The 16,093-nt window shown below is 38.3% G+C and overlaps 2 protein-coding genes across 4 annotated transcripts in view; both read left to right on the top strand.

The window, feature by feature from the left end:
* The window catches only part of LOC105895365 (glucose-6-phosphate exchanger SLC37A4-like), a 42,596-nt gene extending 40,334 nt beyond the window's left edge, over positions 1-2,262 (top strand). For all 3 annotated transcript variants that reach the window (XM_012821987.3, XM_031571563.2, XM_012821988.3), the window contains exon 10: positions 1,788-2,262. In XM_012821987.3, coding sequence (XP_012677441.1) covers positions 1,788-1,954 — 167 coding nt within the window. In that variant the 3' untranslated portion in view covers positions 1,955-2,262. The remainder of the gene's footprint in view (positions 1-1,787) is intronic.
* A 2,739-nt stretch (positions 2,263-5,001) lies between these two features.
* Positions 5,002-16,093, top strand: stt3a (STT3 oligosaccharyltransferase complex catalytic subunit A). The gene is made up of 18 exons (XM_012822008.3): positions 5,002-5,152; positions 5,887-5,986; positions 6,081-6,141; positions 6,251-6,372; positions 6,608-6,753; positions 6,909-6,999; positions 7,090-7,196; positions 9,557-9,721; positions 10,130-10,310; positions 11,076-11,231; positions 11,362-11,453; positions 11,643-11,798; positions 11,925-12,113; positions 12,219-12,335; positions 12,425-12,527; positions 15,274-15,462; positions 15,549-15,664; positions 15,785-16,093. The coding sequence occupies exons 2-18, from the start codon at positions 5,899-5,901 to the stop codon at positions 15,821-15,823; spliced, it is 2,118 nt and encodes a 705-aa protein (XP_012677462.1). The 5' UTR covers positions 5,002-5,152; positions 5,887-5,898; the 3' UTR covers positions 15,824-16,093.

Here is a 16,093-nt window from a genome sequence, read left to right as displayed (position 1 = left end):
AGAGGTTGTACCTGGCAGCAATGCACTTCAGTGAGAATGCTGACTGTCCACAAATGACAACATCTAAACATCTAAATGACAACATCTATCTTTCCAAAAGACAAAAAGAGAGGACACACCAATGTTTTGTAAGTTTTACAAAGAATATTAATTTCAAGCAATACTTCAAAATGTGCAAGGAAACAAAGCAAAGGTGCAAGTGAATAAAAAGACCTTTTCACAGTTCAGAAGGTATGTCTTCAACCTGATGGCCCTTGTCTATATATAATGTGATTTCATGATCATTGTGTTGGTGGCTTCCTATTGTGCCCGAGGAATGTAACATTCCAATTTTAGTCACAAGTATGTTGTTTTGGATAACCTTTTGTTTCAACTGGTAAGAAATTGGGTACTCATACATAAAACAGCTCATACATACATACATACAACAGCTCATACATACAACAGCTCATATATACAGCAGTTCATACATGCAACAGCTCATACAGACAACAGCTCATATATACAGCAGTTCATACATGCAACAGCTCATAGATACAACAACTCATATATACAGCAGTTCATACATGCAACAGCTCATATACACAACAGCTCATACAGACAACAGCCCATATATACAACAGTTCATACATGCAACAGCTCATATATAAAGCAGTTTATATATGCAACAGCTCATACAGACAACAGCTCCTATATACAGCAGTTCATACATGCAACAGCTCATACAGACAACAGCTCCTATATACAGCAGTTCATACATACAACAGCTCATACATACAACAGCTCATGTATACAGCAGTTCATACATGCAACAGCTCATATACACAACAGCTCATACAGACAACAGCTCATATATACAACAGCTCATACATACAACAGCTGCTTTGAGCCTTGCTGTTTGGTCTGTATTGGGTTTGTTTACACCAACTGTTTAGTTATTATTCATTCAGTATTATTCACCCTTTAGGTCCTCTACCTGTTGCCTCCATGTTAGTTGCCCTACACTACTCGGCTACCATACAACAATCTATTATAATGCTACTGATAAGCTAAATTAGGTGTGTTCACTTAACCAACAGTGCCACTGGTGAGTTCAGTTAGGTCTCTAGAGCAGTGAGAGATGTCAACATGCAGAATGTGTGGGTCCTAGGCTTGAGAACCTGAAATAACCTTGTATCAGCTTCTTGGATGACAATCGTAGAAGTTAAATATTTGTATTGACATCTAAATGAAATCTGCTTTTCAGCATGTATTTTTATTGAGAAGAATTGCCATATACCAGTTAGGAATGAATATAGGAAAGGAATTGTTCACAGCACAAGGTAACCTTTCTGAAAATGATTACCTGCACTCTAACTATTATACTCCTATAATGCATGCTAAAACCTATGTGAATGACAATAATTGATTCCAAAAACATGGATTCACTATCTTGCTGTACACGTAGGAAGATTTCTCATAGGGGAGCTCTTAAGAGATGGTTTGGAAAACAACTTTAGTAAGGTATACCTTTCGAGTCTGCGTAAAACACTAAGAGACACTGCAACTGGGAAACGTTCTGTGCTTTTGTTTCTGTGTGCACAAGACTTTTGGAAATGAACTTCTGTGATTTTATGTAATAAGCTCTAAAAGAGTTCTGTAATGGAAACCATTTTCATGCATCTACAGCACTGCAGTTTTGATTTCAAATACTGTATATGTATGTTGATCAAAGATCAATTGTAAGGATATAGTCTCCACATTTTATGTTTTAATGAAGTGATTGTCTCTGTTTTTGTGTATTCCAGTTGGGGCTTTCTTGGCTGGTCTTCCATTCAGCACTATTGCAAAACACTACGACTGGGACACAGCATTCTGGGTCGCAGAAATCACCTGTGCTGTGACAACCGTGTGCTTCTTTCTTGTCCGTAATATGAGGACAAAAATGGGATATATAGCAAAAAAACAGGATTGATATTTACATCAGAAGCCTTTACTACAAGCCATGCAACCCTCATAGTAAACCATTTAAAAATTTCTGTTTCTTAAAGGGAGTGGATCTGGAGGCCAGATATTGGTAAAATGCTGTTGCTATTTGAGCAAACCACTAGTAAAATATTGTAATTTGTTGTTTGATACAATACTGGAAATACAAAAGACCACCTTATATCGGAAGCTACCCTTCAAGGTTGTATTATTGTGTTAAAATGAGTTGATAGTGTGTGCCCTTTTAAGAATTGAAATGTGTTGTGCACACTGATGGAATAAATACATTCAAATGTGTTTTTGCTGTGACACAATGAAACATTTAATGAAGTCAGATAAAAGAAGAAAGGGAATGCTTCCCTGGGTCAAAAATATTCTTACAATTCTTGTTAAAATGCAGATTGAGCTCTACACATCACTTGAATAAAAGAAAAAATGTTTTAAAATCCTTAACACTGGCTACATGCCTACCTGTTTCAACTGCAAAGTTTTCATCAGGGCATGCCAAACAGACACAGATGCACTAATTTTACAGGTAGAAGGGTCACATGACCTATACCCCACCACTCAAGAGGTACAAAATGAGAGTCCATGCTCAAAAAACAACAACAACCGACATGTCAAAGAACAATACGAAGGTGTACAATAAGAAAAGAAGACAGAAACGAAGATAGCTACATTAATGACACAATGATGATAATTGCCTTTTGTTATCTTGAGGATAAAAATGTGGATTTAGTCCCCAATCGATATGCCAAACAGAGGCTTGATGCTGCAGGATTAGGTCTTCCATTTGGGCATGTGGCATAATGATTACCATGTAAGCTTCACCACCAGCCAACAGGTGTGCAGCATCTTACTAGTACAACTAATATACGTGTGAATTGTAGGATCAACCTTGTAGTGCAAAATGTATAAGAAAACCCACCCCTTTTGTTGTATAAGATTACAGTATTTTGTCATTGTGACCCCTCTGACATCACCTAGAGTGCCCTCCACAATTATTGGCACCCCTAGTGAATATGAGCAAAACAGACTATGAAAAAATATGTCTTTGCTGTTTATCCTCTTGGTCTTTCACTCAAAATATTCACAAAAATCTTAAGTGCTTAAGTTAAATTAAAGTAACACTATTCAACAATTTGACACTTTTTGAGGTATGGTTTTATAGGCAACTAGTTTTGTTACCATCCTCAAATTAATTTTGATAGCATATGGTCATGTGAAGGACAGATACAGACCTGTGTCTTTCCCACTAGCCATCCAGGATTTGCCCTATGAAGTTGCAAAAATGGAAGAAAAGCTTTCACAGCATGACATTGCTATACTGCCAAAAGACACCAGTTGGTGTGTTGGCAATCTTCTATCAGTGTCAACTTGGCTGTTGGTGGTGTTTGTAAGGTTTTTGCATGCCTTTTAGGGAGTTAGCTTGCTAGTTTTGGAACAGAACTTCTTATTGCTGCTTTCCACAAGGAAAATAATAAAAAATGATAAACATGTTAATATAACAGGAATTATACAGATATGTGCAAGCAAGAGAACCGTTACTTGGAATGTTCAAGTTAGAGAGGGACAGTTGTCTTTAGTTGACATCGCATGAGGTGACCATGAGGTTGACGCACTAACAGCAAATAATATTTTTTTGTTCAATGTTGTATGCATTGTGTTTTTTGCTTTCTCAGGAGATCCAGCACTAGGTGATGGTGTGACTCGCCATTTCTTTGCAACAATTATGTCCAAACTGCAGTACAGTTTTGAGATTTGTGTTGTGAAAGTGTCCTATGTCCTTTTGGAGCGATTTTAGATGAGAAAATGTATCAAAATATTTAGCTTGTGTAATAATGATTTTAGTATATTTTAAAATGCAAAACTTCCAAGTATTTGCTGGTCTCTGCTTCTAAAAATGTTTTCACTCAATTGAACCTGTCACTGCGTAACCAAATACTGCTGGTCAACATTTCTGCTAGCTGATTATTCGTAGAAATGAATAGACACCAACGGCTGCCTTGAAGGAAGGAAACTTAAATCTGATCAATGACTTGGAAAATACTTTTATTTTACCCATGCAAAACCACTAGTATGGTTGTTTAAACCCACTACAATCTATACCAGTTATGTTGCATATTTCTCATATTCATGTGTACAGTAGTTCATTGTACATTGACAGATGGTCTTGGACAAGATAAACTAGCCAACATTGCTCTATTTTGATCGTGACCATACAAATCCTTGCCCACATCTTTCCGAGCATGTGGAGCACCTTCCGTCAGGTGCCATGAAAATGTGATGGCCCTCTCTAGGTAATACTTAATTATGATTAGTTATGGTCAAATAAGTGGCACCTTTATATTTATTTGCGAATAATTTGTCATCTGCTTTAATACTACTCCCATGAATAAGGGTTGTTTCTCCGTTCCGGTCAGGTGACTGGTCTAAACCAATCATTAATTAGAATGACTTACGGTATACTTTACCCAATAGACATGTCTGTGGTATACCCTTCCTCCCATCCTCTACCGACAATCGCCACTGTTAGGCTAAGATAACGTGCAGAAAAAACTCAGCACTGAATTTATATGACCTGCAATGCTGAGCTGTTGAATAAATCCCACCAACAGTTTAATTAATTTTACCAGTCATCATGTTGATTTTAATTAAAAGGAAAGGGGAATTTCAACTGTATCAACAGTACACAAAAATACGGAACACGATTCCGCGGGATCTTCCGTCATTCCCGGACGTCGGGTGCAAACAACAGAAAAGGGGAAACTGTTCAGCTTGACTGCCGTCCTTTCTAACTCAACTGAAACCGGCCGTTTACTCTGACCACCGAGGCAGAAGTGGAAAGTCAAAAACGACCACAGCCTTTGGTTTGGTCCTCGTGGTACGCCATACTAGATAGACTGCAAAAGGACACGTCACTCTTTGAGCGCCCAGAACACCCATAGAACGCCAGTGCCTCCTATTTCTATGATGTAAACATACTTGGTTGATTGACGGCGAATCAGCTAATAAGGGAAGGCCTGGGCTCTTGAGATGTCATGATATAGCCAGTAAGCTTGCCCTCTAGAATGGTGTAGGCGGGATTTGAACGCCCATACGGTTATAACGTCAGCAGTCGTTGGGTTGGGAAAAGTGCATGCTAGTGCCTGCATCGAAGTGAATGAGTGGCGCATAGACAAACCTGGTAAATATGTCTGTGATTCTTAAGAGCAGAAAGAGTTTCAGAATGAAAGTTATTCTAGGTTAGAAGTAGGAAAATCAACGTGCGGTTGTTTAGATCTTCAGTATACGTATGCATGCTTCTTAGGTTACCTTAACGTCAGCTAATGTCAGCTAGCTGAAGTTACATCGGTTCACAATGCAGTATTGCTAATTGTGCAGCGGCTTCTCCTATTTTATGGTTAACAAATATTTCATAGTTATGCTAAAATCAGCTCAATCTAACGATAAGTACATTTAACACAGAATACTAACAATCCCCCATTTGGTATCAGTTGATTCCACAGGCTAACCTGATAGCTCTGAGCTTACACTTCCTTGTTGTGTACCCAGAGACAGCTACCATAGCGGCTAGCTAGCTGGCTAACTAACTGTATAGTTTCCCAAAAAGTTATTAAGTTTTGTCATCTGATATACCCATACGTTCAAACGTTGTGCCTTTTGTGGCTGAGAGGAGTGTCGTCAATGCAGCTAGACTAGGATTTATACATCAGTACTTTTGCGAAGTTCAAGTCACGATGATTACTTCCGCAGTTTTCACGGCACTGCACTCTTAGCGACAGGGATTGCAGGTTGAAATCAAATGCCACGAGTGCGTATTTACTATTAAGTGGAAGATGAGTATAAATTGTACTCTCCCCCCCCCCCGTATATAATTACCCTCTCCTTCACCCAGTAATTCTGAATTTGTCTTGCCAGCCGTTTGTGAAGATGACGAAGATGGGCTTCCTGCGGCTGTCGTATGAGAAACAGGACACTCTCTTGAAGCTGCTTATCCTTTCTATGGCAGCAATTCTCTGTGAGTGCGATTGTTACTGAGCATTGGTTGGAGAAGCAATGTCATGTAAAAGCACTCAGGAGTTAAACCTGGCATGTTTTCTTTTTCTTTACAGCATTCTCAACCAGACTTTTCTCTGTGCTGAGATTTGAGAGTGTTATCCATGAGTTTGATCCGTAAGTTTCGGTTTGATTGGACTGAAAATCAAAAAGAGGTATTATCTGTCATAATACAGCTCATTAAAGATGGAAACTAAACCATTTCTTGCTTGCATCACATCCTTAGGTATTTCAACTACCGCACAACTCGATTTTTGACTGAGGAGGGTTTCTACAAATTTCACAATTGGTTTGATGACCGTGCCTGGTATCCTCTTGGACGAATTATAGGGGGCACCATTTACCCAGGTACAGTCTAAATGAGTTGAGCATTAAGTTCAGTAAGTCTGTATGTAAAGCTGAATAAAATGTCATTTAATAAAGACATTATCCAAAGTAACAAAGGTTGCAGTGTTGATATTTGTACTACTATTTAAAATATGAACTGTTCAGTAACAAAATTCATTGTGCTCTCTCTATATGAGATGTTTGGTCTTCGAGCTTAACCAAAGATGAGTGAAAAAGACTTGTTTTATTTTTCTAGGCTTGATGATCACATCTGCGGCACTTTACCATGTGCTCCACTTCTTCCATGTCACCATTGACATTCGCAATGTCTGTGTCTTTCTGGCTCCTCTCTTCTCCTCCTTCACGGCCCTTGTTACATACCACCTTACTAAGGAGCTCAAGGTTTGCTTTGTCACAGCAGCATTATTATTATTATTGGGGCATGTCGAGTGGTTTGTGTCTTTTGAAGGGTACCAAGGTAATTGATTTATTCATTTATTTTTAACATTTTTGTATGTGTGACTGTTTTGTATGTCTGCGGCCATCAATGGTATTAGGATGCAGGGGCTGGACTTCTTGCAGCGGCCATGATCGCAGTGGTGCCGGGATACATCTCTCGATCTGTTGCTGGCTCTTACGACAATGAAGGTAAACATCTCATCTACATTTATGAGTGAATAAAACGTCAGTTATACATAGTGATGTTTATATAAAGGTTTGTTTTCGCTCTTTTTGTAGGTATTGCCATATTCTGTATGTTGTTGACATACTATATGTGGATCAAGGCTGTGAAAACCGGCTCTATTTACTGGTCTTCGATGTGCGCACTTGCTTACTTTTACATGGTGAGTTCTATGGAAGTGTCTTATTTGTTGATTGCTCCCAAGAGCTGTTTCATCACATGGTATCACACTGGCATGTTTTAGATTTGCAAAATAATGTCATATATTTGTCCAATTGTCAGTTGGATTCAGAAGCAGAAATTTTGATATATATATATATATATATATTTATTTTGCTTAAATTGAGCTAACCCCAGTCCCCAGAAATATTCAGTGTGAGTTATATTGAAGTGTTGCTTGGTTAATTATTTCTGACCATTTGAGAATAAGATTACATACTTTAACCCATAAGACCGCTGCTGTTTACACTTATTCATTTGGTCAGGATGTAATTTCATACCATCAGGTAAAGACTCTACAGCTCACATTTTGAAAATCACGCCAGTGTTTTGTGTTGTTTTACAGTTGTTAACTGTGAGGACATTTACTCAATAACAAGTGTGAACTATACTTACAAATTGAATACTATGATCCAGGCTTCAAACCAGGATATGTTTAAATGGAATTGACTTTGAAAAAAATGTAAATAATATAATTCACTAGATGAAGGCAATATATCTGCTTACAGCAGCTGAAAATGAAATAAATAGTGCCTTGATCCACACCAGAAACCCACATTCATTCAGTGCACTTGCTGTGGGTAATGGAATTCCTGTTTTGACAAAATGAGCTGTTCAATGTAAGGGATAATGGATGACACAACATTAGTCCATAATGATGTATTCCAAGGTAGTAATATGACCAGAGTGAAGCAGAGTGCCCCAAAGTGCACTAGCGCCACGTTTTCCACCCAGCGTTACGCTTTCAGAACAGAGCTCATGCATGTCTGTATTTCCACTGCAAAGTGTACCATACCGCAGCAACTGTGCTGCAACTAATTCTGGTTTCCCTTCTGTTGGTACGAAGTATACTGAACAGATAGGGCTAGAAAAACTGCACGTCACATCATCACTATGTATTGGTTTCAATGTGCTAAAAGAGTAGTCTGAGCATATACAGTTAATACTAAGGGCCGTTGTTTGGCGGCGAAAATGGCCTATTCCCACCGGGTGGTTTTTTAAAACTCTGATGATGATTAAAAAATTCCGCCAAGATGTGGATTTTGGATATTGCGTGGATGCGTGGCGAAACATTCTTCTCTGACAGAGAATTTTTTTTTTTACGTGCCATTATCATAACATCACTGCCCAAGTCTGATTTATAGATCTAGAAAATAATGTAATTTTCCCTTTGTTGGAAGAGTGGCACATTATGCCTACATATTTCCAGCAAGGATGCAGGAGAAAACCTGTGTTAGATTAATTGCATTAACCCATATCTCCGATATCCTCGAACATCCATATCTTGGCAGGTTTTTTTATAAAGAGGTGAAACCCCTTGAAAGACTTGAACGTAATTTCCTCACCATGGTATTCGAAGAATGCCACCTTGTGGTTTGTGGTAAGACCGCTGTGTTTAATTACTTCCCCTAAGGAGGTTATGTTTTAATTTCTGTTGGTTTGTCTGTTTGTTTGCATGAATGCTGCATACAATCAGGCTGATTTTTCATGAACCTTGTGTAGCATGGGCCAAGGAAGAACCCATTCCACTTAGGAGTGAATCCGAATCATGGGGCGAATTCATGAATTTTGGTTCACTCTCGATAACGGCGTTTAGCCTTGTTCATTTGATGTTACCTGTGCCTTAAAGTCTTTCAGCGCAACATATTAACAAGTTAAAAGTACACATAATGATATAGACTATTTCTGTGTGGTATATCTAGCTTGTCTGTTACTATTGATTGCAATCACTAATTAAACGGCCACTTATAGTTACTTGTCATATTTGCATTTATTTGAATGCAGTATTTTTCTATCACAATGCATGCAATGCCCTGTACTGTTATTCCTTGGCTTCTTATTCTTCCGACTTCTTATTACAGTGCATGAAATGCCCTGTATTGTTATTCATTGGCTTCTTATACTTGTTGTTGTTGTTGTTGTTCTCTTTACCAATTTCTGTAATTATTTAATTCTATCCATTGATCATTTTAACATCTCCTTCCTCCCCTCTTCCAATCTATCCATTGATCATTTGAACATCTCCTTCCTCCCCTCTGCCTATTGTTTTTCTTCCCTCCACTCATTCTCTCTCCCTGTAGAACCTCTACCCCTCTCAAACTCCTCTTTGCAGCAGCGGTTTGCCTATGATTGCCTACCCCCTTAGATTTGTTATGTGAAAAAATCTATGAAATCAGCATAGATAACACAGGATATGGTGGCCTTGTCTGTTTTTTTTTTTTTAAATGTTCAAACAACTCGTACTACAATTATATTGATCTCATACAATTATACAATAACTAATTTCACCTTTCTCAATTGTAGGTCTCATCCTGGGGTGGATATGTTTTCCTGATTAATCTCATCCCCCTGCACGTGCTGGTGCTGATGCTCACTGGGCGCTTTTCCCATCGCATCTACGTGGCCTATTGCACTGTCTATTGTCTTGGTACCATCCTGTCCATGCAGATCTCCTTTGTGGGATTCCAGGTAGATTCAAAGTGTGTGTGTGTGTGTGTGTGTGTGTGTGTGTGTGTGTGTGTGTGTGTGTGTGTGTGTGTGTGTGTGTGTGTGTGTGTGTGTGTGTGTGTGTGTGTGTGTGTGTGTGTGTGTGTGTGTGTGTGTGTTCTGCCTTGTAGTATATACTGTGTTTAGTTTCTATTTGTGCCCACGCAAACTCTCAGGATGGAAACTCAGTTTTTGTTATACAGGATGCCCATAGTTAGGAATCTGATAAAGTTGTTGATGTTATAAACCAATAATCTTTAGTTTAAACCATATGTATGTGTGTGGAGCTTTACTTTATGGGGAGTGTTTGCTTTTCACTCTGTTTGAGTAATGGGTGTTTGAGTAATGTGTGTGTGTGTGTGTTTTCCTCTTCAATCTTTTTCATAACAGCCAGTACAGTCTTCAGAGCACATGGCAGCTTTTGGAGTCTTTGGCTTATGCCAGATCCATGCTTTTGTTGATTACCTGAGGAGCAAGCTCAATGCCCAGCAGTTTGAGATTCTTTTCAAGAGCGTCATATCATTGGTTGGCATTGTCCTGCTGTCTGTTGGTGCTGTGCTCATGCTGACTGGTAAGGGAGTTCTTATTTGACTTGTTAGTATGAACATACGTATGCATGTTCATGGTTGACGTAGGTTATATGGCAATTGGTGTGAAATTGCGATCAGCTCTATATTGGTGACACTAATTAACAATTATCTGATCTTCTGGTCACCAAGCACCTAATGTAGCATCCACTGTCTGCATACTTTTAATAACAATGGTCTCCAGTGTAGGAAACTTAAAGGGTAGGGTGTGGGGGGTTGGGGACACACCAACACTTTTTAAGCGGAGAAAAATGAGAAGAATAAAGTTTTAGCAGCTTTTCTGCTTGGACCCCTATGATTTGGTATCCTACGCAGTGTGGTGGTGTGTAATAATTGTTCAGCTTTAATCAAGCTGCTTTGCAAAGATTTAAGGGAAGAGGTGTTTCAGTTCCAACTATCAGGTGACCATAAAACGTGTGTTTTAACAGAGTACTTGATGTCACAATAATTGATTGACCACCCTAAAAACAGCACTATAAGACAAGCAACAATGTTTCTGTGAACATTTTAAGTCAGTTAAATATCTGCTTGTTGCTTCACTGCTTGAGGTCGATCAATAATTACATTTTTTTTGTATTCCACGCTGAAAATGAATAGGGCTATACAGAATGCTGTCCTAAAAATACATATGAAGATGATCCTTTTAATCTCCTAAGTAACAGATATAAAGCTTTGTTGGGACAACATAGAAAAGTGACATCTCATCAATGTACTAGACGAGGCGGCTCACCCTTGAGTGTTCTCCTCAGGTAAAATCTCTCCATGGACTGGGCGTTTCTACTCCTTGTTGGACCCATCTTATGCAAAGAACAACATCCCAATCATTGCCTCTGTCTCCGAGCATCAGCCAACCACGTGGTCCTCCTACTATTTTGACCTGCAGCTGCTTGTTTTCATGTTTCCAGGTAAATATAAGCCTGAAAGAGGAGCATGTGTCCTGCAAACATGTAATCTCTGAAGCAACATTACATAGGCTTTTTTTTTTCAGTGCAAATAGAAACATGATTTTTAAATTCTGACTTTACTATTCAACAGTCGGTCTATATTACTGCTTCAACAACCTGTCAGATGCCAGAATCTTCATCATAATGTATGGCGTTACAAGCATGTACTTCTCCGCTGTTATGGTAATATTTTATAATTACAACTACTGATCCATCACCTCACATTTGGAAAATAAAGTATTTGTTGAAAAAGTTGATAAAAAAAAAAAGTCAAATGTGTTTATGAGAGTATAACAAATATTTTATGAGGATTTGGAGAATTTGCAAAGTTGTTTCCTTGCAGTTTGTGTGAGCGCTTTCTGCTGTCTGCAGGTTCGACTCATGTTGGTCCTGGCCCCAGTCATGTGCATCCTCTCAGGGATCGGCGTGTCTCAGGTGCTCACAACCTACATGAAAAATCTGGATGTGAGCCGACCCGACAAAAAGTCCAAGAAGCAACAAGATGCCACTTATCCCATCAAGAATGAGGTGTGGAACATTTTTCCCATTTCAGGCCCATACTTAATGAACTGTTAGATCTTTTAGGTTATCAAGTGATTTTGTAGTGTTGAAACTGCTGCAAATTATAACTTGATGATGGATATTTTAATACAGGTTGCTAGTGGAATGATATTGGTCATGGCTTTCTTCTTGATCACATATACGTTCCATTCGACTTGGGTGACAAGCGAGGCTTACTCCTCTCCCTCTATTGTCCTCTCTGCTCGTGGCGGAGATGGCAGCCGCATCATTTTTGACGATTTCAGGGAGGCCTATTACTGGCTCAGACACAACACCCCAGAGGTTGGCCTTTTATTTGACATTGGTATAATGTTGTGTGCGTATATATAGAAATGTTTGTTTCCAAATGTTTTGATTGTGTTTAAAATATTTCTATCCTTTATTCAGGATGCTAAAGTAATGTCATGGTGGGATTATGGTTATCAAATAACTGCAATGGCTAATCGTACCATCCTGGTTGACAATAACACTTGGAATAATACTCACATCTCCAGAGTAGGCCAGGTAAGAGACAGCACACTGACTATGTTGTTGTGTTATGGATAATGCTTCAGTATGTTGGACACATCACACATTTCCTTTTCATGTCGTAGGCCATGGCTTCTACTGAGGAGAAGGCCTATGAGATCATGCGAGAGCTTGATGTTAGCTATGTTTTGGTCATCTTTGGTGGACTAACTGGGTACTCATCAGACGGTAAATATTCAATACAATTTTATTCTTGTATTCTCTGACAAATACTTTATGTTAATATGCATGTGGCATGTATGCAAGTAAACGAGCTGGTGGAGATTGATTATTCCTAGTGATGATTGAAAACATTTTTTTTTTTTTCATTTTAGCTATATAGATTGTGAAAGACGACCGGAAGTTTCAGTTTTTAGTGTTAGCATTTTTAGGTTTATCTGCAAAGATAAGGTGTGAGCGAAACAACACCGGTAGAAAACTTAGGCTAATCGTTTGGTGAGTTAAAATGTTATCAGCTGCTCTTTTGTAACTAAATGTTGTCTTGACTGTTACCGACAACTCTTTATTCACACCTCATGGTTTCTTATGAAATTTAATGTTACAGCTTTAGCTCCTTAAACATCTGCTTAATTCTATGCAACAGATTGTGGCTATCAAATGCTCCGATAATTGTTGTGTTTACTTAAGTTAACTGCATGGTTGTTGTGAGAACACTTGTGATCCCTGATCAGTAAAGCTAGCTATGGTTAGCCTCTGCTCACCTTGTGAAATTGTATTTGCTCAGTGACTTGCTTTGTAGTCTGTTCATTTTCTTCGTTAGCAAGGGGATAGCAACAGGGGTCAATGCCTGTGAGTCAGTGAGTGCTGTATAAGAGCAGTGGTATTAATGGTGAGTTTAAATGTCTGTTTCAATGTACAAATCTGACAAAACACAGGGAAGAGTAATCCACTCCCTTAGGTCCAGGTACATAAACCTTAAAAGCTTTTCATTCCAATGAATACACTTACAAATAAAATGACTGTTTCTAAATATCTAAAATAAGTGAAATGGATGTACATCTCTCTGTCACAGCACTAGTAGGACAGTGTAAACACCCACCCCTTCATTAGCTCTTCTATTCACCAAAAGACATTCCCTCGTGAAAAGGCTGTGGGTTGAAAAGCCCCACTCTGTATGTGTGTGTTTGTGTTGGGACGGGGAGGGATGTTAAAAGCCCCACTATGCATATGCATGGTTCAAGGCCATTTTAATGCTACAATGACCGGTCATAAATGTTGGATTGACGTTTATTTGTTCATATGAATGGAGTGATTAAGAGTGACCAGTTTTTGATTGTGGTTCAGTACATGTTTTTGCATATACTCCTTTTCACTCTCATAGGGATTTTTGTGAAAAATACAAATATGACAACTTGTATTGTTGTGACTAGTAAGTGTGATTAATTAACTCCCAAATGTTGTGGTGACTAGTTTTGAAGGTGGCTGATGCTCTGTGGATTAGTCCATACAAATGTTAGGCTAGGAAGATTATCTTATCTCAGCTCTGCAACTCATGTGAAGTTTTAATTATTATTCTTATTATTGTTCTTAATCTGTTCTGTTGCAGTGCACATGTTTAAAGTAAACTGGATTATTTTACCATTGTGAACTTCATGTAGGATAATAATAATAATAATAATAATAATAATAATAATAATCTTTATTTGTATAGCACCTTTCGTACAAAACAATGCAGCTCAAAGTGTTTACCAGCAAAGAAGTTACGTGCACAAAGAAATTACATGCACAGTGATCCACATAAAAATAGACCTCAAATAATAAATACATAAGAGTGCATACAATAAAATGAACAAGTTTTCTTTTTACTCTGTATAAGTTTTAAAAAATATGCCATTCTGTCTAGGAGTTCTTGTAAATGCATACATTTTGGTGCGCGCACATGTTCCTCTTTCTAATGAGTAACATGAGGAATAAATGATCAGGACCCTGGGGACTTCCCTCAGGCAGACATGTGCTACAATGTGAACACTGCCTAGACATCTGCCTGAATGGGTGCTGACATCACAGGATTGAATATGAAACCGAAGGAGAAGAACAGGATGGATATAGTTTAGCGTTTTGTGAAGCACCACTCGAGACATCGCTTTTCTCTAGTCTTGATTGAAACCAGCCAAAACCAGTTGGGTCATATTTCTGGATCTATGTGTATTTCATGGAAACAATGTGACTGTATGTGTGATCCATGATTAGTTTGGAATTAGAGGAGGGCTTTGGATTGGTTACTTGAACCTTGTGTTCTAAAACGGCAGTCTCACACCTAAGTTGCCTGGAGTGTAGATTCTGGAACAGCTTCCCACTTAACATTAAATCTGCCCAGACCCTTTCAGTTTTTAGAACATGACTTAACCTACGTTCATGAGCGTGCTTCTTTATGCTTTGCTCGTACTCTGGTTAATGGTGTACTATTTTACTTTGTTCTTACTATGATCTGTTCATATTAAGTTTATGTAATGTTTATTCATTTTTTGCTTGTTTCATTTATTATCTTATTTTCTCTATGCTTGTCCACTCCTTAATTCTAGTTTATTCTTTTATTGTATTAAATTCTATTGGTTTTATTCCGTTCTGTTTTATATTTGTCTACTTATTTTTATATCCATTTTTATTTTATTACTTTGTAGGGATTACTTTCTTATCCATCGTTTTTATTTTATTTCTTTTTACCTTTTTTTTATATTATATATATATAATATAATCACTTTTAGTTTCTGCATCATGTTTTGTTTTTCTTTTCGTGTTATTTTGTCTTTTATTCTTTTTCCTTTTTTTTGTTTTTTTCTGTTCAGTCTTTTTAATTCCAATTCCTTTGTTAATGTGTATATTATTGACAATTGATTTACCTCCACTGGAAAGCTTGTAAGTTGTATCATGATTAGAATATCCCCATTTCATTTCAAGCCGTTGTCTTTTGCAGACATCAATAAATTTCTCTGGATGGTGCGCATTGGTGGGAGCACAGACACTGGGAAGCACATCAAAGAGCACGATTACTACACCGCAACAGGGGAGTTCCGTGTAGACCGAGAAGGCTCACCTGTGCTGCTCAACTGCCTTATGTACAAGATGTGCTACTATCGTTTTGGTCAGGTCTACACTGAGGCCAGTAAGTAGAGTGAGCAGCAAGCATCAGCAGTCCTTCCAAGCATTCAGGGAGACCAAACATTTAATAACTTCTTTTTTACGCCATAGAACGCCCCCCTGGGTATGACCGAGTGCGCAATGCTGAGATTGGCAACAAAGACTTTGAGCTTGATGTTCTGGAAGAGGCCTACACCACAGAACACTGGTTGGTGAGGATATACAAGGTCAGTTTTACATGCACATGCCTCAGTTCAGCCAAAACTTGGGCACTGTATGCTTTACGCATGAGTGTATTACAGTCTGTGATCCAGTAATTTGTTATTAAACTCTGTTCAACCCAACAGGTCAAGGATTTGGACAACCGTGGTCTTTCTCGAACGTAAAACTCAACATGGGGAAAAAGCACCTTTCAGCATAGCACTGAAAGCCTTCCCGTCTTCTACAGATGGGTGTGAATTCTTTTATATTTTGTTGTTATAACAAAAAGAGATTTGTTTTCTTTTTCTTTTTTTCCTCTGAGAATTGTCTCATCTGGAACTGATAGAGAAAATGACAGTGCCCAGTCAAGTTCATCAAGTGATTCTGAAAGATTCCAAGTTCTGTAAGGGCTTTTGAAGGTAAAACAGTGAAATAAATGGAAATGTTGGGAGAAA

Source organism: Clupea harengus, chromosome 8 (assembly GCF_900700415.2).
Source record: "Clupea harengus chromosome 8, Ch_v2.0.2, whole genome shotgun sequence".
Taxonomy (NCBI): domain Eukaryota; kingdom Metazoa; phylum Chordata; class Actinopteri; order Clupeiformes; family Clupeidae; genus Clupea; species Clupea harengus.
The sequence above is the reverse complement of the archived record's forward strand: the minus strand, read 5'-3'. Positions and strand labels throughout refer to the sequence as shown.

Coding starts and splice junctions, on each gene's coding strand:
- stt3a (XM_012822008.3), top strand. CDS start 5,899: ATGACGAAGATGGGCTTCCTGCGGCTGTCGTATGAGAAACAGGACACT. Junction 11,232..11,361: donor GCTTGTTTTCATGTTTCCAG/GTAAATATAAGC, acceptor ACTATTCAACAG/TCGGTCTATATTACTGCTTC. Junction 12,336..12,424: donor ACATCTCCAGAGTAGGCCAG/GTAAGAGACAGC, acceptor TTCATGTCGTAG/GCCATGGCTTCTACTGAGGA.